At 36.1% G+C, this 24,745-nt stretch overlaps 1 protein-coding gene across 2 annotated transcripts in view; it reads left to right on the top strand.

Moving 5' to 3' along the window:
• LOC149553384 (uncharacterized) overlaps positions 1–24,745 on the top strand; it is a 116,785-nt gene that overhangs the window by 44,693 nt on the left and 47,347 nt on the right. For both annotated transcript variants that reach the window (XM_089788851.1, XM_089788850.1), the window contains exons 4-5: positions 9,266–9,383; positions 9,592–9,734. In XM_089788851.1, coding sequence (XP_089644977.1) covers positions 9,266–9,383; positions 9,592–9,734 — 261 coding nt within the window. The remainder of the gene's footprint in view (positions 1–9,265; positions 9,384–9,591; positions 9,735–24,745) is intronic.

Below are 24,745 nucleotides of genomic sequence, written 5' to 3'. Positions count from 1 at the left end.
GCTTGGCCCACACCATTTATAGAGCATCCCTCCATTTTATCCTCCTCCGCTTTGGCATTCTTGTGCAAAATGTCTCCATTCATTGCATCTCCTACATTGGATCATCGGTCTCCCCTCAGAATCATACTGGATTGGATGGCGGGGTGTGTTGTTATTGCTGTTGTTGTTGCTATTATTATTACTTCCTCTCCTGTTATTTCTGTAACCTCCTAGTGAGGCTTTCATATTTGTATTCTTTAGAGGAGTGGAGGGTGGTGTAATTGCTTCCCTTCGGTTAGGAATACTTGAGCGCTCTGTGTTTTTAAATTGTAGGGACAATCTTTACTTGTGTGCTCCAGTACCTGACAAATCTCACAAAATGCTTTCTTCGGGCATGCTCCTTTTGTATGGCCTTCTTTTTCACAATCAATGCACCAAAGTTCTCTCCCTTTTTTCTTTTCTTCTTTACTCCCTGCCACTTCCTTCATCAATTGCCTTAGGTCTTTTCTCAGGGCTTGAATTGTTTTGGATTCTTCTTTGCTTTCTTCAAAACTTTAACTCCCTTCTTTCTTTTCTTCTTTACTCCCTGCCACTTCCTTCATCAATTGCCCCAGGTCTTTTCTTAGGGCTTGAATGGTTTTGGATTCTTCTTCGCTTTCTTTGGAACTTTCACTTGCACTTCCATGCCTTCTTGCCTTGGAAGTTTTACTCTCACTTTCTATGTCCATGGCACGAGTGCACGCATCCCTAAAGGTTGATGGTGGGACTATCTTCATCTTTTTCCGAAGGGACGGTGTTAATCCTTCAATGAACCATCATTTCTTTATTCCATCTGCCGACTTGTTGTCTAGTTTCCCTATCAGCTCTTTCAGCCTTCTATTGTAGGCTTTGACAGATTCACTCTTCCCTTGTCTTGTGTTATAAGTCTCCATTACTATTTCGTCATCATCCCTTAGGAGTCTGAATTCTTCCTCAAAGGCTATGCAGATATTGTTCCATGTGTTTTTCTTTACTGCCTCCAAATTTGTATACCAATCAATGGCGATACCCCTTAGTGTGGCCGGGAAAGCTTTTAGCCATTTTGTTGCGTCATTTTCTCTGTTCGCTTGCTATATTATTATGCATGTTTTACAGTGGTGAGCGGGGTTCTCTGAGTTGTCCCTTGTGAACCTTGACAATTTTTGTTTGTCTATTGCCATTATGTGGAGCTTTCTCCCTCTTATCAGAACACTTCTTCTGGATGGAACACCTCCTCACGATGGTACACTCCCTCCCGATGGAACAGTTCCTCTTGACTAGAAGTTCGCTCTCGACGAGGAACTTGATTCTTGATTACTGAAAGTATCTTCTTCTTCCGAACTTTGCTCCAGTCAGAGATCTCTTCGTATAGGTGTCTTTGGATTTCTGTATCCTAACTTCCTTCCTAGTGTCTCTGAGATGTTTAAATTTGCTATACCTTCAATTGTATGCTCCATCAACCCTTCTTGGATCCTGGTGGAATCCCCTTGTTCTCCCCTCAAGTTATGACGTCTCTCCTGCTGTCGGAGACGTAGTGTCCTCAAAGCGATTTCTTCCTTAGTTTCCTCTCCTCGTACCCGCCTCAGATATATGTTTGGAATCAGGGGCATTAATCAGTGTTAGTGTTTGTTTCCCTTTTTGGAATTTTCACGTTCCTGCACGTTGCGTTCCCTGGTTCTCCTTTTAGCAAACTGCTGGAGTATTTGTTGTCTCCTTCGTTCCCTTTGTGTCTTACCTCTTTCCTGCACCTGTAACAAATTGTGTGCTAACAGGTGAGGAATCTCTCCGAGGAGATCGTACACAGCTGGTGGCACTGAAAGTTTGTCACGTATTGTACCGTCAGGGACCATTCTCTCAAGGGCTTCCCTTTGTACGTATTGATCGACCACAACTTCCCAGGCCGTCACAAGATCACGTATCAACTGATCTTCCCTGGTTATTTTTTCTTCTTCTCCGTCACTATTTGTTACTTGTATGAGTGGTAAAAAGGGCCTTCCTATTACTCCATCCTGTTGACCTCTAGGGTCGGACTTAGGCAACGACACCAAAAATGTAGAGTGGAAATATGACTCAAGTTCATAGAGATATGCAAATGATACAGAATAATGCAATTGAAATACACATAAAGCAAAACATATATGTACCTGTAATACCACAATACTAGTAGGTGAGGAAATGGTTTCTTTATTAATACCAAAAAACATCATGAGTACACTGACAATATTCCAAGTACTTATAGAAGGGTCGGTTGGTTGGAAAAACCAATCGATGAATTCTCTCACCTCCTAACTACCCAACCCGACTAGCTTTTAACAAGTACTAACACAATAGTTACTTTATTCTGACTACAATATTGTTTGCATGTCATTGTAATTCGGAACGTATATGCACCAAATAAATATTCAGATTTGAGAGATAAGTCTTGATGGTTTTATTACTGATGTTTTGAAGTTCAATCTGCAGAAATAAAACTATTTATGAATTTCAATGGTTCTTATCTCTTGATTTTGTTCATATAAATATACTCACCAATAGCCATAATAGGGCGAATACGTCTATTCGATCTGAAGAGATACAATGGTAAGTTGTGGTTATTTTCCAAAGGTCTTGATCCTAATCGGGTGTTAATGGTTTAACAAACAAACAAATATCAACATCGATCTTAATCTGGTGTTGTTTATTTGACAAATAAACATAGTCGCCGTTTTGTATAAGGCAAGTATCATAATCTCGATCCAATGCATGATCGATTTTAGTAAAGTTATAATGCTTGATTCAAGAGAGAATGATCAAGTTTCAAACTTAGTATGACATGGACAATATGGTTAATTACAAGGATGATTTTGTTAATGGCAAGAATAATGTGTTTGTCTGTGTGTATGTATGTATATCAGTTCACATGCTGAACTGATATACATACATGCACACATATAGTTGTGAGGTCTATCCTTGAATTTTCACCAATGCTACCATATGTTAACATGAATGATCTCATAAAGGGCCATTTTAAGGTTTTAGCAAAAAATAGAAAAACTTTATTTTAATGTTTTTTTAAGTCACATTTTATGACTTGGGTTAGATGCGCTCCAGATGTAGCTAGGATGTGCATCCAAGGTTGTGGATACTCTCTAGATGTGCTTAGTGTGCATTTTGGCACATCCATAGTTTGAGATGCACATCTAGAATGCATCCAGATCATATTTGAAGGGCATATTTGGACCCAAACGCATCCAAACCTGGTTTGTACCTCTAGGATGTTAAAGTGGTAATCTGGGGTAATACTTCTTTTGAAATTAGAAGGTAAAGCTCAATTTCAATCACATGCTTTTTCCTTGAACTAGCCAATTTATTGAAAATTCTAGAGCAAACAAGTTGCATTGGCATGAGAGAAGTCACATGTTCATTTAAAATGCAGGTACTTGGGTGTTTTCACATTTTTTGTACAATGAGTTGTGTAGGTTATCATTGTTGAATGGCTATTAATGGAAATTTTAATTACATTTATTAATTGTTACCTCATCTCCACCAATGATGTCAAATTTACTTGCTAGTTAAAACTAGCCATCTAATTCCCTTTTCCATGAAGTTTTATAATGATTTGTAAGCCCATTTCCCATTTCTTGTGTGATTAGGGAAATGGTTTTATAATCTTTAGCAAGTTATACTTTTTAATTTTTAATTTTTAATTTTCTCGGTAATAAGATTTTTTTATTCAAAGTAAAGGTTACAATGCAGAAATTAAATCATAATCAAGCACAGTACAGGCCAGCGACCATCCTCTATTGTAGCAAACCAAAGAACCACCATTTGAGGACCACTGCTAGTCATGTACATTAGTAGCAGCAGTGGTAATTACAAAAAACTTAACATAAGAAATCTAGCATTTTCCATGCCCTCATGAAAGCACGCATGAACATTCCCAAAACATCTACAAAAAGCCACAACAAAAACAAGGACAAAAAATGTAAAGAGTGTAAACTAGTGTTACATGACTTGACGAGTCTAGCAAGGACTAGGCGACTCTCGAGGCAAGCCAAGCAAAACGAGGTATTTGCCTCAGGACTCGGCCGAGTCCTGGCTGAATCTTGGCTGACTCGGCTGACTTGCCGAGTCCCATGAGCCTAACTTGGTCGACGACCAACATCTATAATAGACAAAAAAAATAATTTTAATTTTTTTTTGGTATGTTAAGCATGAGTAAGACCTAAAAAGGTCATTCTATCACTTGCAAATACAAAGAATAGAGATAGAAGAGTTGAGGGAAGATTATAGGGGTTTTGGGATCAGATAGTGGCGATGGCAGTGGAGGAGGCTAGAGCACAAAGGAGACGTAGTGTAGGACCCTAAGGCCGAGAGTGATGGATCCGACTCTGATGATGAGGATTATGAGGATGAGTATGAGGATGAGGATGATCTTGATGAGGTTCAACCTCAGATAGGGAGAGAGGATGGCTCTAGAGTCTTCCTTGACCTATCTTAGGCATACTTGTAGGAAGAAATAGGCTACTGTGAGCCTTTCGTTTGATATATGTTTTGAACTTTCGATTCCATGGATATGTAAACATTTGATAGTTGCACTATATTTCGGATTTCTATTATGTTATTCAGTTTAACTTTAAGTAATTTCTTTCAAAAATTTGCATTTATACGTACGTGATCTATGAAAACTTGTATATGTGTGCAAAGTAGCTTCTATTTGTCTCAATTATTGTGTATTTGATGTTAATTAGCTAAATGATGCATGAAAAAAACTTAAACTCCTTAAAAGTCTTTGAATTTTATGGGTTTTTAATTTGCCGAGTCCTTGCCGAGTTCAGCTACTGAGATCAAGTCCGAGCCCAATTTGGGCCTGACCGAGTTCAAGGTTGGTAAGACTGGTGCAAACAAAAAACCCCCAGACCAACAGAAGATGAACAAGACTATTCAGGGTGCCATTGAAGGGCATTCACCAATTTTTAGTGTCGACTCTGTGCCACAACGCCTGCAATTCGGCCACCCAGCCAAACATTGAGTTTTACTTTTGTGAAATTCTCACCTCTGTCACCCGCCTCCTTCCTTTGCTGGAGCTTCTCTTGAAGTCTGGTTTCATCCTCTGCAGTCCAACCAGATTCTCGTTTCATTCTTTCAATTTCTTCTTCAAGAAACTGAATCATGACCACCATCTTCATTGCAAACCAGCCTTTCTGGGATATTCTCTAAACCTTTTGTTCCTGAATCTTTCATCAAAACACCACACAAATGGTGTGTACTTTGTGCACTCAATCTTCTCAAGTTAGCTCTGCTTGTCCCCTAAATTTATTCCTAATCCTGGTATGGATTTTGCCAAGATTTTATCAAATCCTACCAGTGCCTCCCTTGGAACAATTGTTTCCATTATCAGCCTTATGATAGCTCTCTCTTCTCCCAGCTGCAATGCCCAAGCCATAGTCATGTAGTAAATGGTTGTGTTGGTTCTGTGTCTGTTCTCAACTTGGTGGAACATCTCCCCCAATAGAGCCAAAATGCTCTCGGTGAGCTTGTCTTTGTTAAATTCTTTGAATAAGGAAAAAGCAATAAATTATGGGGGCTTGTGTGCATAGTTCATGAGTATTTGTGTTTCATTGCTGCATTGTATCTGATTTTTGGAAATCTTATATTTATTCTAGTAATTCTGATTTGTGACAAAAAGAATTTATTTGCAAAGTATTTAAATTTGTAATGCAGATATTACATGGTACTCTATTTGGGGATATAATCTGTGAGGACTCTTTCATTTGGCTTCTTGGTATGCACCTTAAAGAAAGAATACAACTCATATATCAACGTAGAACTTATGACACAATAATTTGACAAAGAATTTCCAAATCCACTGTGAAATAGTGTTTAGTTTTAAATTTTAATAAGCAGAAATCTTCTCCCATTTATTTGAGGAAATACCAACATTTAAATAAAACTAGCAACTTAATACCATCAAAAGTAAGTAGCTGCAGTAGCTATTGTAAGAGATTGAATTAGGAGAGAGCAGAATGTGGAGTTTCATCAAGAAGAACTGCAGCCTCCTACTTGGTTGTACTTCATAGCACCTTGTCTCATTGTCTCTGTCTGCTCTGTTGCTCTGGAGTTTATATTTTTGTGGGTTGACATTTGTAATTGATTTCGGGTCTAAACCTAGCTGTTGAACTATATAGTAATGCACCGTGTAGTGTGCATTTTAATCAGTGATCTGAAAATAAATGAGAAAAATCCATATTTCAAAATTCATGGTGTACATTTGGTGTGTTATTAGATTAATTTTAGCATCTTAGGTTCTTGCTATATTTGGTTCGTTCTTCTAGAACCTTGGTTAATGGTCATTTAGGTCTCATTTTTTGTTTGCTTGTTCAGTTTTTTATTTAGACGACTTTGTTTTTTTGTTCATACTATTATTAGTGTCTGTAAACTCTATTTAAGAGTTCATTGTTAATACAATATTAGTTCCGTTTTAAAAGTTTCATGACAATAGAGTGGGAGCCAGTCTGGGTATGACTCCCTTACGGAAGGGTTTTAATAAGTTTTGTACAAAAATTATCCGCTAGGTTGTAATAAATTTTTCCCTTAAAAATTATGTGGTGGGTTTTCATAATTTTTTCCTCAAAAATTATCTGGTGAGTTTTCATAATTTTTTCCTTTAAAAAAATTGAGTAGGTTTTAATAATTTTTCCCAAAAAATGTCCTGTGGGTTTTAATGATTTTTTGCATAAAAAATATTTAGGTTTTGCAACAATATATTTTTCACATAAAACCCTAAATGCGAAAATTGGATTTGAAGTTATGGGTTCAATGGGGTTTACAAATTTTCCTACTTAAAAAATTATCTGGAGGGTTTATAATGGGAAAACATTAAGGGTATGCTCTTGTATACCCTAGTCAATTTTTTTGCAATTCGAGAGGGCTCTCTTGTGTTTGACAAGGTTTTACTGTTTTTCCTTAAAAATGATTTTTGTATGTTAATGTGTGTCTTGTATTCTGTACTAGTTATCTGTTTGGTTTGATCAAATTTTTACCTAAAAATTTGTGGTTGGTTTTGATCGATTTTTCACCTCAAAAATTGTGTTTGGTTTTGATCAACCTTTCACCTCAAAAAATGTGTTGGCTTTTGGTCGTTATTTCTGCTTGAAATTGATTTTGGTTTCTGTAATTTGTGAAGTTCACGTGGGATTTCATGACACATGTTCTTGTTTGAGGGTTTTTACTGCTTTTTCTGAAAAAATGATGCTTTGTAAACTTCAAATCATGTATCTTGCTGTCTGTTTAGGGGCATCCAACTCATCTGCAAAGTTTGGAGGGTTGGCTGATTTACCTTCAATCGTGACAACTATTCTCAGTGTGCATCTCTATTTCTAGGGAAGGACAGTTTTATTATCCAACATCAGGTTTGGTGTTTTGGTGATGCTTTCCGGTCAGCGGTTGTGTGGACTCTAGGAGGGTCAATGCCAGATTGTACTCTCTTGTTGCAAACCATTCTGAAGAAGGGGACCATCTTCTTTGTTTTATTCTCTACTATACTCTTGGTCATTGACATTTTGTAGATCTAGGGAGGGTCTCAACAGTAGTGGAATAACCATTAAGGGTGGGTCTCAACAGTTGTCAGTAGTAGAATGTTCTGAAGTATTTGTTTTTGTAGATCTAGGAAGGGTCTCAATAGTAGTAGAATGTTCCGAAGTATTTTTTTCTGTAGACTTGGGGAGGGTCTCAACAATAGTAGAATGCTCTGAAGTATTTGTGGCTACATGACATGTATTGTCTTCTGTAGGTAGTTGATAACTTGATAGAATAACCATTAAGGGAGGGTATTAAAATTATTTTAGTATTTTAGTTTCTTGCAAAATTTAGCTCATTTTTCTAGAACCTTAGTTAATGGTCATTTAGGCTTTACTCTTAGTTTTCTTATTCGATTCTTTATATAGATGTTGCCTTTATTTAGACAACTTTGCTATCATTGGCATCTTTAAACTCTATTTAAGAGTTTATTTTTAATATAGTATTAAGTCTGTTTTTTAAAGTTTTGTGTATGTGTGCATATACACACAATCAACACAACTTTAAATATAAAACAACATATTTTTTTTGTTTGAATTTTTCCTTTATTTTCTGGATTTGAAATATTCTTCTGTATTTTTGCTGTTTTATGCTAAGAAGTTGAAAACATACTTATTGTTTGGTTTTTTGGGAAATTCTTGAGAAATATATATGCTTATGTTTTTTGTTTCAAATTCTTGTTAGTGCATAATCCATGGATGAAGGATTTTGACAATATGATAGATAGTGACATAGACGTGACCTTTTCCTAACAGATCATCACTATGGCTCAAACTTTAGATTTGTTGACTTTTGTCTTGTTATGAGGCCGATAAATCTCAATTTTGGCAAACGCAATTGACTTTTAAATTTTTGGAGAATGGACATAAGAATGTCATTGGTTTTGAATGAGTCCGCCAGTTTGAAGTGATTATCAGTTGAAACTCCTTAGATGTTTATCTAGATAGTAGTAAAAATCATAGTAACACGGGGACGCTACCCCAACCCCCCCCTTCCCCCCCCTTTTGCCGCACGCACCGGGGACTTGGGGACTTCATTCCCCCGTCCCCAGTGGTGCCACCACCTTTGCCGAGGATGGGGGGACGTCCCGGTGTTAATTATTTGCTGATTTGACTATTTATGTTCAATGTTTGATGTTCCAATACAATGCAATGTTCAAGTATTTACTCTTTTACATCTTTATATCTTATATTGCAATAAATCTTTTCATAACTAGCATTTTGAGTGCCATATGTATAATATATACAACACCCCCGGTCCCCCGGCTGCCATTACCCCGCTGTCACCCTGCCATCCCCAAATTAAGGCCCCTCTGTCCCCCTATCCTGGAAACTTGTCCCCCCGTCCCCCAGGGTGGTGTAACTATGGTAAAAACAAAGCTTTTAAATGGCAAATACCTGATAATAAAATATTTGTTGGTTATCTTTCGGTATTCAAAGCTTCAGATAAAGATGGGCCTTTGTAAGGCATTAAAAATATTTTCTTGCAAATAAATGACTTAAGACTTGATAAATGTGTGGAAGGATAGTCCTATGGCTTGAGACTGTTTGTAGATATTGGATGCTGAAATTTTGAAAACTTCCATTGATTTGTAGTAGAAATTTTTTTTATCAGAAAGCTTTTCAAATGATATATCACCAACGAAGAGTTGGTGTAGAGAGAATTTGATGATGCTTTATGCTTGAAAATAACTACTTGATTTTGTTTTCAGATGTCCAGTCTGCACAACAAAGTTCTCTGTTGTTCCCCCTCGTACTGGGTTGACTTCTCGCACATTGAATGTTATCACCAACTATTCATGTGAATTGGCTAGTGTCATTTGTGTATTGGTAGGTATTGTACAATTTCTATTGGCAATGTAAGTACTAAATTCTTGTTAATTACTGGTTATTTTGCTTGAGTTCTCTATTTCCAAGCGTGGTATATTGACTTCATATATATCACAAATTTGTATGTCACTAGTCTGGAACATTGACATTTTCCTTTCACATTGTTTATACAAGACTCTGAAAAATGTTTGTTGTATCCATTATCCAGTGTGCTTGCTACTTCGCTCTTGCTGGTCTCAACTTGCAGATGATTCTGGATGAATTTGAAACTGCTTTGGCCTTGGCTCGAGAAATTCTACCATGTAGTTTTAACATCAACTCAGAAGAGGAATGTTTGTCATGGGCATGCAGGTCAGTATAGGGATTGAGAATTTGGTGGTATCTTGTAACCTCTTAGAATAACCATTGATAGCATGCTTGTTCAATTTTGATTTGGAGGTAGGCAGAAAACTATATCTTCCTGCTTTAGAGTTAATGCTCCAGAGAATGCCATGTTATTGAATACATTGTTCACTCTACCAAATATGCTTAGAAATTGATTTGATACTCTTTGTATGCATTTCATATATGTTTTTGTATCTGGTACATTGTGTGTTGCTGAAGAGATTACCAGATATAGCTGATATGAAATCTCACCCTGTGAAAATTTAAAAAGAGCAAAATAAATCAAAACCCAAATAAAAATAAATAAATATCATCATTTCCACTCTTCTTTGCTTATATATGGAAGGCGCCCGAGTCATTAATTTCTATATGGAATTCTTTTAATATAGGCTTTTATTTCTTTTTATGCATTATATATTCTTGCCACATCATAGGATATATTCATGGTCTTCTATTATTTTTCTTATCCACATTGGATATCCTACTTGTTTTGGTAGCATATAAAGTGAAGCCTTTTCTGGATTCAATTGTGTACGTTGTTTTTGCATCAACCTTTTGAAATCACATTCCATGGTCCATTCTTTTGTATTCCCCTAACTATTCTCATCTCGACGATGGATCATGTAGTGTGATTCAAATGTTGATGCGTAAATAATGTTCATGATCAAATCCAGAAAACACTTCTCTCTAAATGATGGAATGTGGAAATATTGTTTCTTTAATTGGTAGCATATATTACTATACTCACCTATAATGTATGTAGTGATTGTTGTTTTCCTTTATATAGAGATCTCAGATTCTCCTATGATTTTTTTAATAGTGTGAAAAAGTTCCCTTTGGCTTATTCACCATGGTTGTGGGCTTGTTACTCCAAACTGTTAGTTTGGTAGCTTACAAAATGATAATGATAGAAATAGAAGAAAAGATTATTGCATGTAATGATAAGGTTCCAGTATGAGTTGATTATTTGAGCTATCAATATGATCACTATTGCTACTTACATTATAACTAACCCTAATCATCCTAATTTTTTGTTGGTGCGTTTGGAAGTTCACTTTATTAACTATAATTTAGTTTCTTTGCGTATGTGAGAGTACACAATTACCTATAGATTATCTATTTGTATTTGTTGACTCATTTTTAACCTTACGTGTGGATTGGACATAAAGGTATTGAAATTTTAGCATGTTTTTCATTGATGCCAAAGAATTTCTTTGTACCTTTAATATAGTACATCTATGACATTTATCCAAGCTTATCTTGGCACATAGGCCAACTTAGGTATGTCTCTATTTTGGTTGGAAAAAAGTACAAAAATAATAGTGAAACTTGGAGACTTGCACCCCCCTCCAAACCTCGAAGTATGTGTCCCAGAGATGTCCCCGCACCAAGTACTTAGAGTACCCAAGTACCCCCATCTCTACCATTCCACAACCACTCCACTGTTGGGATGTGTACGTGAATTTTGATTTTTGAATGTTAATATTGAGTGTGTACCATGTTACTATGTTGAGAATTTTGATTTTTGAATGTTAATATTGAGTGTGTACCATGTTACTATGTTGAATGTTTAATGGTTCTAGTTTGTGTTGCAATTTTGCTATATTCAAGTATTTAAATTTGGTATGTTGTACTGAATCATCATTTCATAACTAGCACTTCAAATTTTATATGTACAGTAGACAACACCCCTCCCTGCCAAGCTCTCCCCTAGTCATTTGTCACCATCCAAAAATTGAGGTCCATTGTCCCCCCATCCTAGAAACTCATTCCAATGTCTCGTTGTCCCAATGTACCCCAACATTGGTGTTACACTGATAAATAATAATTTCTATAAATTTGTTTGTGCTACTTTTTATTTGGGTCCTTTTGTGGTTGCACAACACACCCGAGACCCCCCTTTTTCTTTGGTCTTCTTGCTTTGGTTAGATTTTGAGCTTGATTTGTAGTTTGTCATTTAGATTGTGGGTCCTTGTAGAGAGGCTCCTGATTGACTGACTCTCTTGTCAAGTGCCCAGCTATTTTTTTTCTCTCATCTTTTCCCTTGTTAGTTTTTTGAGTTTTGTCTTTTTGCTTTTGTGTTAGCCTCCCCCATAGTTTTCTAGGCAGGTTTTTTTGGACTTGCCAGACTTCAGAGGTCATCGGGCCCCTCAAACACGAAAGATCTGGGGTTCAGAGGCCCCTTCTTGTCTTGCTCATGACTTAACAAGTGCGAAGTGTTCAGATGTTTCATAGTCCAATGTTTGTAAGACTTATGAAGGTTGAACACCTTGTACCCCCTTGCTGATGTCACATCGAAGCATCGCTCTATAAATAACAGTTTTTAGGGCCTCATTTGAGTCATTTTGCCCTCCTTAGTCTTTTTTGTTTCAACAACATCTATGACCTAGGTGACCTTTGTGACTTTGAGTGTGCTTGTTTGATCTTCCTTCATGCCCTTTGTGAGTCTCTGATCTATTTGTTCAAACTCTTTGGTCTTGGCTTCGGGGATCTTGCCTTCTTAGTCGTTTTTAGGTAGGGTTTGATTTTTCTTGTTTCCTAGTTTTCTTCTTCCTCATGTTCCTTTCTTTGGTTAGGGCTCGAGTCCTTAGTTGTAGGGTTTTGTTTTTGTGTTTTGATCTAGGTCTATGTTCACTAGTGTGTATTAGTAGTAAGAAGTCATTTTCCTTATGCTTTTTCGTCCTTTGCTTCGCTCTTCAAAGTTCTTTCAAACTTTCGTAGTGCGAAGGTCCGAACCTTGCCATATGTTGTTTACTCTGCCACCCTCCACTTCTCTACACTTTACGCTTTGTACTCTTTTCTGTGAAGTCCTATACGACTTTCATAGTGTGACAGTTTGACAGGATCCTGTTGCTTCGTAGCCTCCAGTAACCCCAAATCCTTGGTCTTAAAGTTTGACAAGACCCTGAAAGTTTGACTTCAACAAGTCTGAAGCCTGCATGTCTTCATTTCACTTAGTTGTCCATGCCTTTTTTCAGAGCGTTAGATTGTTGTTGTTTGACAATTCTTCAAACTATGACAGGTCCGAAACTTGGAAGAGGGTTCAGACAACTTGTGCAAATGGCCTTCAGACTCAGACTTTTGGTTTTTTCGTTTTTGTCAAGTAGGTTAACTTTGTTAGTTTGATAAATTTGTGGCTTTTTTCTTTCAATAAAGATTGTTGATTATGCATTTTGCACGTAGAAGCCTCAGAAAGCAACTATCCTCCCAATGAAGTACCACTTCAAAGCGTACCATAAGATGACCAAGAATGAACAATGCCCTCCAAGACATCATTGATATAAACATTTGACATATGGACTAGGAGGCCTTTTGGCAACATTGCAACTAACCGCAAGGTAGATCTGGAGACTGCACCAAATTGTCTTTCTGGCCTTGTTGCCGCAATTGCACACCCTGTGTTAGTCTTGTCTTTCGACTTGATCATGACACTAGCCCACCATTATGTCTTAGATGTGAAGGTAGTGAAGAACAAGAGCGAGGACATTGTGTTGGATCTGAGACTAGATGTGATTGAGGATGTATTCCATTTGCAGAAGGTTGTAGATTCTTCCCTATTTCCGAGGAATTCGGTTAGAGATGGTTTGACAATCATACTGAAGATGCATATAATAGGGCTAACAAAAAGTACCTCATGATTAAGATGCCTAAAAACAAAGTGGATAAGATAGATATGCATCGAGTGTATCAAAAGGGTGACATGAGGATAGTTGTTACAATGTTGAGCCGAGTATGGGGTCTACCAGAGGGATACGATTTTGAGTAGTGGATGATCCACATTATTGAAACCATCAAAGGAAGAAAGGCTTGCATTGACTAGGGTACCATTCTTAGTGACAACATGGATGAACAAATTAGATAGGTTAAGTATAACCTGAAGTTCTATATGACCACATCTTGGTTTGAGGGCTGAATATTCAAGTTTGCATAGGAAGGTTAATCCAAGCGACTCATCTTTTTGACCCTATCATGTGTACCTACAACTTTAAAGGAAGGACAACTTGGATTTAGAGAGCAAGGAATACAGGATTGTCAATGATGCCTTCACATTCGCCATTATTTGCTTCATTGAGGGTGATTATGCAAAGAGACTTAGTAGAGGCAACAACAAAGGTGAAAGCGGGATTTGTGGAAGCACAGTGCACCCCAAGAAGCTTCTAAGATACCCTTTAGATAGATTGTACTAATAAAGATAGTTGGGCAGTTGGTGAATGCATATAAAGTGATCAAGACCATTGAACTTTGTGTCCATGCCCGACTATGAGGAGTAAAAGGAAATTATTGATTGGCTTTGTGCAACAAACCTGGTAATCTTTCCAAATGATTACGATCAAATTTTCCAAATATTAAGTGTAGTAATTTTGCACTTAGTCAGTTTTGACACTTTGCCATTTTGGGGGCCTAGAATTTTTGGGCATAACCGAAAATTTTAGTTGAATTTTAACAGTCATTTTTTGGAGTTGAAATTTTCGGACATGAAATTACCTCTGAAATTTCTGGTACTTAGTCAATTTTTGAGCCTCCTTTTTCCGAATTTCATTGCAGCCTCTGAAATTCTAGGAACGTGACATGTTGCGAAAAAATTGCACGTAGGCACTATTTTTGGTTAGATTGCATGTGGCTTTGTGTCGTATTTTCATTCCTTGGGCATATCAATTAGTTGCATGCTCGAAGGAGGATTAAATTGAAGTATTCAAGGTGAAAATATTCCAAAGTCAAGTTGATGTCTAGTTGAAGAACGATGGAACTATAGCTCATTTTCTTCCATCTTTGGACAGATTTATGCTTGTTTTTGCGTATAAACATGATGTAAATGGATGTAAATTACTTGTTAGCAATCAGTTTAGGGTTATTTTTGCATTGTGAAACAAATAGCTTTAATCCAATTTCGCCATTTCATGCATTGTTGTAACCCTAGCTACGTGTTTCTTGTTTTTGAAGATTAAACACTTTATAGACACAACAAATGATATAATTAGGGTTGGTATTTTTGTGTGTTGTCGTGCATTTTATCACCATATGTAGGTAATAGTACAAAAATTTTTCAGCTTAGTTTTGTATTTCTCTGAGTTAGTCCATTATTTAATTGGCTAGCATTGATCAATCAGTCAACCCCAATTTGTATAATGAATCTTTTTACTGAAGGCTTTCGTCAAGTTTTTTTTGTTTTTCATTTTATTAAACTTATGCTTGATTTTTTAAGCCTTCAACATCCTTTTTTATATTTTCAAGTGTGTTTAGTTGCTTTTAGTCTTTAGTTTTGTCCAATCCCTTGCTTTGAGTTTTTCGTTTGATTCGGTATATATCTTAGTGCTTAATCGAACTTGGCCGTCAAAAGATATGATCATTTAGGTGCCCAGAAGGTGGACACTCCAGATGCAATTGCATATTTAAAATATCATGTTATATTGTTGTTGGGTGGATATTTTGCAACCGACATTTTTGTGAAAATCGAGTCGCAAAATAGGTAGACTAGCCACAGCGTATGAGACAAAGTCTCTCCTACCTTAGAGGGAAGGCTCCCCCTTCTCACCATTCATTGGATCAACTCAAGGTACACAAGAAGTTGAGAGATTTATGAGGGGTGTTATTAGTATCCTTTCCTCTTAGCTTTCAGGAAAGAATCCACTTACCAGCGGAGCGAGTAATGGGCAAGATGAAATCTCTAACTACACTTCTAGCTAATAGTTGGAAACGGTAATACCGATGAACTCACGCCAACTCAAAGGCTGATTGAAAGCATACCAGTTTGGCTCTAAGTACCATTTTAACCTATTCTATAAGAATAACCTCTACCATTGGAGCACAAAGACTTCCAGAAGTATGGAATTCTAACTATTTTTCATGAATTTTAGATAGCAATACAAGCTACAATCAAAGCTCCTCATCTATGTATCACCACAATCGCTCCAAGTCAAAGCTTCAACTTTAATTGCTTCTTAATTCACTATGCTCTATTATTGAACACGTAATAATAACATGAATTAAAGACAATAGGCACAAATTACAGTCAAAGCTTCTAATTTGTGCTATCACAATTGTTTCCAGTCAAAGCTTTAAATCCAATTGCTTCTTTTATTCACTTTCCTCCCAAATTCGTACTATACAATCAAAGTTATGCTTGCACAAGTTTGGAAGAGCTTTCTTGCATGCAACAAAAGATGATTTTACAATGAGGGGGCACTCCTTTATATAGGCAAAGGAGTTGAGAAAAAGAGGGAGGAAAAAGAGGGAGCAACTCAACCAACTTTGACCTTTTCTAACTAAATGAGAGAAATGATTGGATTACATGTCATAAGGACATATAAATCAATTTACATATAATTACACAATTTCATGCAATACATCCTCTCCAATCTACAAACATGAAAGCAGAAGAAGAAAGTTAAAACTGTTGATTCTGAATGAATCAATCCTGTAGATTTTCGGCAAAGGCCTTGTACTTGATGATGTGATCCCAGATGATAACAGGACCGGGAGTACCTGTATTTTGTGTCACTGCATTCACCTTGATGGTCATGGTGTTGCATCTTTTGATCGCCGCTAACTCTCTTTGATGAATTTTTCGTTGCCATTTAAAAACTTGATGTGATCAATCTTTTTCTTGTTTGAGTGGTCGTGAATTCTCCTTTGTAGATTGTCACATTTCGGAGTCTCTGACACTTTGAAAACCTTCTCGATGGTGTCCGGATGTAGAATTAGAATAAATCATCCCATCAACATTTTCAACTACTTTTCTTTTTTTGAAGCAAAGTGCTTGGCGCATTCCCACATGAACTCAAGTTCTCGGGCAACCATTAGGAAAATGAAGATCAAATGAATTACTGCTTCTTGAGAATCAAAACATGTCTTCTTGATGGGATACCTCTGTTCTTTGAAGAAGTTCTGACATATCTTGAAGAGTGCGCCACAACATGAAGATGAAAACATCTTCCAATGGGTGACCTCCTGGGAAGTCTCGGTGCTTCTCCTTTGTGAGCATCACCTAGATCCAATGAGTGCTAAGTGTTCCATTTATTCTCATGAGAGATGGATTCATGTTGCATCACTACTCATGAAACATGGATCAATGAGTTTGACTCAAAAATCACACAGTTAAATCTTGATAGCAATATCACAATCTTCCAATGAGATTAGATCCATGAAAACTTTTGGATTTGAGTTGCAAAGACAAATCCATGAGGGATGAGTGTTTGAAGTATGGATTAGACACTTATGTAACACATATGATGGCTGGAAATGAATCTGAAAGCATATGTATTTGGATGGAAAGGGGCAAACTTGGACTTAGAAGGATGGATTGCATGTGGGCAAAGATGGGTTTTCATGTAAATGGCTAAGACTGCAAGCTAGGTACATAGGGATGCATGCAAATGGATGTCTTTTGACTTTTGCAGAGTGACCTTTAGTCAAAATAGGGTTCTTTGGATGTAATTACATGTAAAGTGATTTACATGTAATTGTGACTTGATGCGAACATGCAGTTAGGTTCAGTGGATGGAAATGCATATAAGTGGGAATGAAGAATGAGATTATATGTAAGTGTGGATGGAGGGTGAGATTACATGTAATCGCATGTGGAGACGAGATGCAATATGCTATGGAATGTAATGATGGACATGGAATGAAATGATGCACTTGCATGAAAAGGTGAAAAGTGGAGTGAAGTGAAATGCACTTAAGTTCTTGCGAAAGAAATTACAACTTCTTCCAAAAGAAGGAAAACGAGAAGGAAAGTAGACAAGCACAAAACAAACATGTTCCTTTGGACCTAGACTCAAACATGTTAATGAACAAGTTGCTTTCAAGTGCAAATTCGAATTTGGAGTTCAGGGAAAATCCAAATATGTGCAAATAAAGGCTCTCATCATATTTAAAGGAAAAATGCACATTATATGGCATATCTTTGAACAAGTGTGCAACATCAAACTAAAATATGCAACGACATAGCAAGATAAACATAAATTAATAAGCAAGGTTGAACTTGTCTACTTACTTGGAGATTAATGAGCCAAATATGGAGGATTAATAGTTTTTGAAGACAAATTCTCCTCCAAATTTGAATCCACAAACAACTTAATTTTACTCTTTGAATCTTGTAATGATGAATGTTGATGAGCATTGAATGGAATTTTTGCAAATGAAAATGCCAAAAACGTGGTCAAAGATCACTTGAATGCAAATTGTTTTTCTCAAACACCTAAAATAAAACCTGTTTTACAAAAAATGTGGTCTCAAGATGTAAGAACATGAAATGTTTTTAGCATGGGAATGCAAAAATGTGATCTCCAAAGGCAATAGCATGTATTAAAGCTCAAAAACAACCCCTATTGATCGAAATGTATGGGCTGGGAATGCCATTTCTTGGGCGTTTTTAACAAAAATGTGCCCTTTTCACACAAAAATCTGGGTTTTTTTGCAAACGTGGCTCACAAAAGCATATATATTGATCATTTTGGACTTGTGAATGAAAAATGACTTCCCCAAATGATAAAACATAGATCCAAAATGTTACATCCCAATTTTTGACTTAGCTTGAAATATAGACGTTTAGGTCACATGAAGTCAGTTGGGAGTTTAATTTGATATTATCTGGCGAAATGGTAAGTTAGTTGGTCGTTATGATTTCAAGTGCAGATGACATGTTAGTTGATCATTAATCGCAAATTCATGAAATTAGGATGAAAGGTAAACTATTATGATTATTTATGATCATATAATTTATAATTTAATTACAGAGAAATTTCTTGCAAGGAGCATGCCGAAGGGGTGAAGCATTGTCAGAAAAGAATTAGACAGGATGTCACCATCACTGGGCAGGTAGACTTGCAACAGAAGACATCTGTGGAATTGCATGAGTTATTTTAATAAATAATTTAATTATAATAATTGTGTTATTTAATAAATAATTTAATTAAAATAATTAAATTATTTATAAAACATATCTTAAATTTTCTTTTTAGAATTATCTTTTGTCATAATATAATTTGTTTAATAAATTTGAAAGTTGTATTTTATAACAATGTTCGGATTTTAACAATTATATTATTATAATCTTCGAATTTTAAATTTTATAATTCTATTCTCTTCCTTTCGTTATTCTTGTTTTTAACCGATTATTGTTGGCATGATTAATAGAATTTATGTTTTTAATTCATTTAGACTTAGGAATTCGAATGGTGTTACATCTTTTATGTTTTGGAAGCCATAGGGTCAAACTTTTGGCTTATTTCTAGACTTCCGTATTAGTTCCAGACATTAAAAACATTTCTTTTTTATTTCCTTCTCTCTTCATAGTCGATATAATTTCTTTGGTCATCTTGGATTCAAATAGTTTATTAATCTTTTGAGTAACCGGCAGAAACCAAAGAAACTCGGTTCTTCTTGTAACTGTAGGAAGACGTGAAGCCAGTCTTTTTATTATTATTTAATAGTTCCTTTTTGACTGCCGGCAGGGGGGGTTCTTTCTCTTATGAATTTAAACATCCTTCCAATTAGTGTTGCGTAGAGAGGAGAGATTGAAGTGTGCATTGATTATTCAAAGTGTGTGTGCCATTATCATGGAAGAGGGGGGGAGATTATCGTGTCTGCTTCATGCATCACAATATCTATTGTTTTTGTTTTATCTGCTTCAGGCATCCTCTGTATGATCAGTTTTTGATCATTTTGTGTGCCTATAATCTCTAATCTATGTGATAATTATATTGTTGTTGCTAAGCGTGTTGCTTGTCCTGTATGATCAGTACATACTTCTGAAGATTACAGTGACAGGAGTTCGATGCATTTTTCTTTAGGTTCATTGTGAGATCATTCAAGTAGCAGGTCAGAGACGGTTTCTGTAAAATTGTTCAGTGTTATAACATTTGGTGTGTTTTTATCATGTGAATTGTTTTATAAATATGATTTGATTGCAAAAGGTGATGTGTATGTGCTGTAGATGTCTAATCCTTTAAAGACGCACTATCAACATTTGTTATGTGATAACCATTTTTTTTGTTGAAGTCGTTCTTCTGGATAATCTTGTCAAGCTTTATATTGATTCTCTTGTTTTCAAAAAGGATTAGTTTTGCTTTTCTTTTCTATAACAACAGTAGTAGAAGATAAGGATATTGTTATTATTATACAGTTTCATTGAGATGCAAGGGAATGTGAGATGAAGTTAGATATTTATACGTTTGTATTCTGATCCTAGTAATGAAAACCATGCTGTACAATTTGGCAAATATATATTGGAGTCAAATTATAACTAAATCCCAAGTTGTGAAAGTACTAAGCCAAATTCTGAACCCACCTTCTTTCATTCAATTTGAAACGATTAGAGAAGATTCTTATTTAATATCTCTTGATAATCCTTGTTTTTAACTTAGAGTAATAACCTTGAATAAGCTACAATAAACTTGAATAACAATCTTGATTAGAACCTAATTCATTCTTTTCTCTCTTAATGAGATGATAAATGAATCCACACCAAGGAATGTATGTGGCGAAGAAGTTGTAAGTATCTTTGTGATCTTTGTTTACACCTGGAAATCACCGGTTTGGAGGACTGAATAGGTTGAGGAGGTGAAGAACTTTACATCAGTATTCATATAATGCCACATAAAACATTTCTATAGCTTATGCAAGTTTCACTCAGGAAGAATGTTGTCAAGAATATAATCTCAGAATGTGAAATAATGATTGAATGTAATCTTCTTGAATAAATAGAACCATTTGTTTTGAGAATTCTGGATACTTGGGGACTCATCCGGATGTGTAGCCGAGAAGATAGGTGACTAGGTGTGAAAAGGGAATCATCATTAATATAATCCATTACTAGTTATGACACTTAAAAATATTAACATTTAATATGAAGCTTATGCGTTTTCCTATTATGGTGATCTCCTGCTGCCAAGTCGTATGGCGTGATATATATATATATCTTGATGCTCAGAGAATGGTAAGATGACTCTTGTCTATTTTGGGTAGGGAGGGCCTTTCTCGTTAGAGAGCGTGTGGGGATTTGTTGTGGTCCGAGGTTGGGTGGTTAAAGCCCCTGACAATGTTTCACCTCTCTCAAGATGTTGGATATGCGTCAGAGAGAGATAAGCCATGCATTCAATTGTTTATCAGAAATCAGGTATTATCATTTTTGTTTATGAGAAGGTAAGATTTAATTGAAGTATTTCATTGTTATCATCATTTTACTTTATATAAATAAATATTGAATATAAGTAAATATCTAATTTTGAGAAATTGTCACAGATAAGCAAGCGGAAGGAAAATAAATTCGAAGCCCTAATTGATTGTGCGATAGCTGGAACCTTAATTGATATGGTGGTATTGGAAGCCCTAACTGAATCCGTGGTATCAGAAACCCTAGTTGAATTCGTGGTTGCAGAAGCCCTAAATTGAATCCGTCGTCGTGGAAACCCTAGATAAATCTGTTGTCGCGGAAGCCCTAAATTGAATCCGTGGTTGCGGAAGCCCTAAGTGGTAAAGCAGTACCAAAAGCCCTAAATAAACCGATGGTAATTGATGCCCTAATTGGTAAGATGATATGTGATGCCCTAATTTAAGTTATAATGGTATTTAGTGATATTCATCATATGATATTTGAGATAGCAATCGATTTGAGAAATTGTTATATTATATTTGTGGACTAACCTGGGTGGATGTAGAAGCATACTTAGATGAATTTCAGTCTTAGTTTTTCCGAGGTATGTGATTTCAATTTTTGAAGTAATTTCATTAAAAAGTATTTCAAGTATTTAATTAAGAATTTTTTTTTTAACTGACTGTTAGAAGTTGTAATCTTTCCTTGGTGTGTTTATAAACCAAGGTTAGAACTCCTTTCTTTATTGTTATAATATATTAGGATATAAGCCAAGGTATCCTAATATATTTCTTTTTTGTCCTTTTCCCACTACATCTTATTTTGTCATCTAGTGGAATATGTGAGGACAAATATTTATTGTAATTTCTAATTTTAGATTATTCCTCCTTAAGAGGAATCTCACACTTGGCCTCACACACTTATGAATGGTGGCATTCAGAGACATGGGAGTTACATTCTAACTCCTCTCTCTCATCTCTATTTAAGAGATGACCCTCTTCTCTCATACACAATGAGGTTTCTTCCTCTTTTCAATTATTGTATGAGCATTGCTCTCTATCTCTCTCTCTCTCTCTCTCTCTTCTTAGGCTTTTCATGCCTCATTCATAATGTCACAAGGGGTTTTCTTTGCTTTCCCCTTTCTAAATATCTTGTCTCATGGTGTTGGAGCTTGAAGCTTTCTCTCTCCTATTTTATGGTAATATCTTTTCATGCATTAACTCACTTAGATTCTTTCCTGGTTTTTGCTTATTTCCATATTTCTTTTTTCATTTCTAACATGGTATCAGAGCAGTTTAATCTTTGTTTTGAGTGTTTGCATGAAGGTACGATTCGAAGGAGACTCTTGAAAGAGATTTCACTAATTTTTTTTAAAAATCTCTTAAGTTGGAAGAAATTGAAGTTTTTTTGGATTTGGTTGGTTTACCGCCAAACCCGTTTAACTTCTGTTTGCTCTAATTTGTGCAGGTTACTTCTTATTTTCTATTAGTTTTCATCTAACCCTCTTTGGAAGGCTTGTTCTTTTTTTTGCAGTATCATTTTGTTACATTAATTTTTGTTTGAAATGTTCAAATATATATGCTAGTTTTTGATGGGTTACAACCTTTCATAACTAAACAATGTTCGGATTTTTTTTCTTTGCATTTTGCTGCTGCCCAGATCTAAACAAATAGGCATTTTCTTGACAGGCCATCTATTTTAATTGACTGGCGCCTCAAATAGGCATTTTGACAAGGGCCAGATAACCGTGTTGGCTGTCCCTTGGCCCATGACCATCATCTGATGCAGGGCTATCACTCTTGCGACTATTTCGCATGGCATTACCTCTGTCATCACTCGGCCTATTTGGACTGTCAGATACAGGACTAATGCTCCTGCGATCCTCCAATGCTGGACTATGCCTTCTAGTCCTCCTTGGATTGCGACTATAGCTTCGGCTTCTTGATCTTCTCTCATCTAGCACAGCAGCCCGAGCATCCTTCCTTAAGGCCTGGAGAGCTACTTTCTATTTGCAGTTTCTCTTTGATCTACGCCACAAATTTGGGAAACTGGAGGAATTTCTGTGCCTATTCAGGGACCGTTACAAAAGAGTCAAGGAAGCCGTGGGATTCCTCACATACATTGCCACTATCTCCTGACCTATCCTCGTCGGCAGCTTCCGCACCTCCACATTCTCCCGCTGTGGAACGTCCGTCATCATCAACCGCCCCCTCTCCTCATCAACCGTTATCTTATACGAAGCCGGATTTGGCGGAAAGAATGCGAATTTCGCCACCATGGAAGAGGTTCTCCCCCCATTCTTGCCTCCCCCTCAAACACAAATCCTGCCTTCATTATTTGATGATTTGAGTTAATTGATCTATCTGCACATGGTTGCACTTTTATGCTTTTATAGCATTGTTCTATGCCCATGTTGGCACTTTCTGGTTTTATACCACTGATCTACATGATTTATATGATATTTTTTTTGAGTTGCATAGGGAGCCAATTTTTTCAAGGATAACTATGTAGGTCCCCTCAGTATAACTGATACATAGTTTCCTTATCTGGCCCATGGAGTATCCCTCCATCCTATATTGGTATGCACTCATTTTATATGGAGTTTCCCTCCATTTGATCCTATCTATTCCATTTTGATAGGATAATATATTTATGGAGTTTCCCTCCATGTTGTTCCATTTTTGCTCCTCAATGAAGAGGATGTTATTATTGGAGTTTCCCCTCCAAATTCAGATACTTTGATTCAATTTGAAGGCAATATGTTGTTATATCCTCATAATCCATTCTTTTGATTATCCTAACAAATCATGATAATTCTAATTTGATCAGCATGTCTCTCTTTTTACTTTATTTTCATATATTAATGTGATAATGATCTGCATACTTTATTGCTTAGATCATGAGTCATGCATGTTATGGATTGATCACCCATTAACTTGCAGTGGGATGATTCATTAAGTGGACTGTCTATATCCACGTGATTGATGCAATATTGATGCAAGTATCATTAGTTGGCCTTGTCTGTGGTCATTTTTGCATTAGTATAATATACTTTTCATGAGAGCATTGATCAAGCTTTTTACTCAATTTGTCTTTGTTGACAATTTTTTTGAGCATGTAATTTAACTTGATAACAGGTTATCTCCATTGTTTTGTGGTAACATGTTTTACTCATTGTTTCTCTATGAGAGTTTTATTATCCTTATTCAAAAGGATTTCGAATTTGCATATATGATGGCATTCTACTCGTGGATATTTGTCTTGTTTTTTGTTCTCTACTTTTTTTTCAAGTGATCCATCAAGGAACCTTCTCGATTTTTCACATATGAAGATGTGTCTATGCTTCCACATTCAAAGGACTCATGTACTTCTCTTGGATCCGCAAATGTACCATATGGCTTGAAGACAATCAAATTACTTCATATTGAAGATTAAGTTGCAGATTTTTGTAAAATTATGGGTTTAATACCCTTTGATGTAATTACCCCAAGTAAAGATTAAAGGGGGGTGTTAGAAGTTGTAATCTTTCCTTGGTGTGTTTATAAACCAAGGTTAGAACTCCTTTCTTTATTGTTATAATATATTAGGATATAAGCCAAGGTATCCTAATATATTTTTTTTTTGTCCTTTTCCACTACATCTTTTTTGTCATCTAGTGGAATATGTGAGGACAAATATTTATTGTAATTTCTAATTTTAGATTATTCCTCCTTAAGAGGAATCTCACACTTGGCCTCACACACTTATGAATGGTGGCATTCATAGACATGGGAGGTACATTCTAACTCCTCTCTCTCATCTCTATTTAAGAGATGACCCTCTTCTCTCATACACAATGAGGTTTCTTCCTTTTCTCAATTATTGTATGAGCATTGCTCTCTCT

The sequence above is a fragment of the Cupressus sempervirens genome, chromosome 6 (assembly GCF_028749045.1).
Source record: "Cupressus sempervirens isolate cs-2001-9-10 chromosome 6, ASM2874904v1, whole genome shotgun sequence".
Lineage (NCBI taxonomy): Eukaryota > Viridiplantae > Streptophyta > Pinopsida > Cupressales > Cupressaceae > Cupressus > Cupressus sempervirens.
Note: the sequence above shows the minus strand (reverse complement) of the source record. Positions and strands in the feature narration are given on the sequence as shown.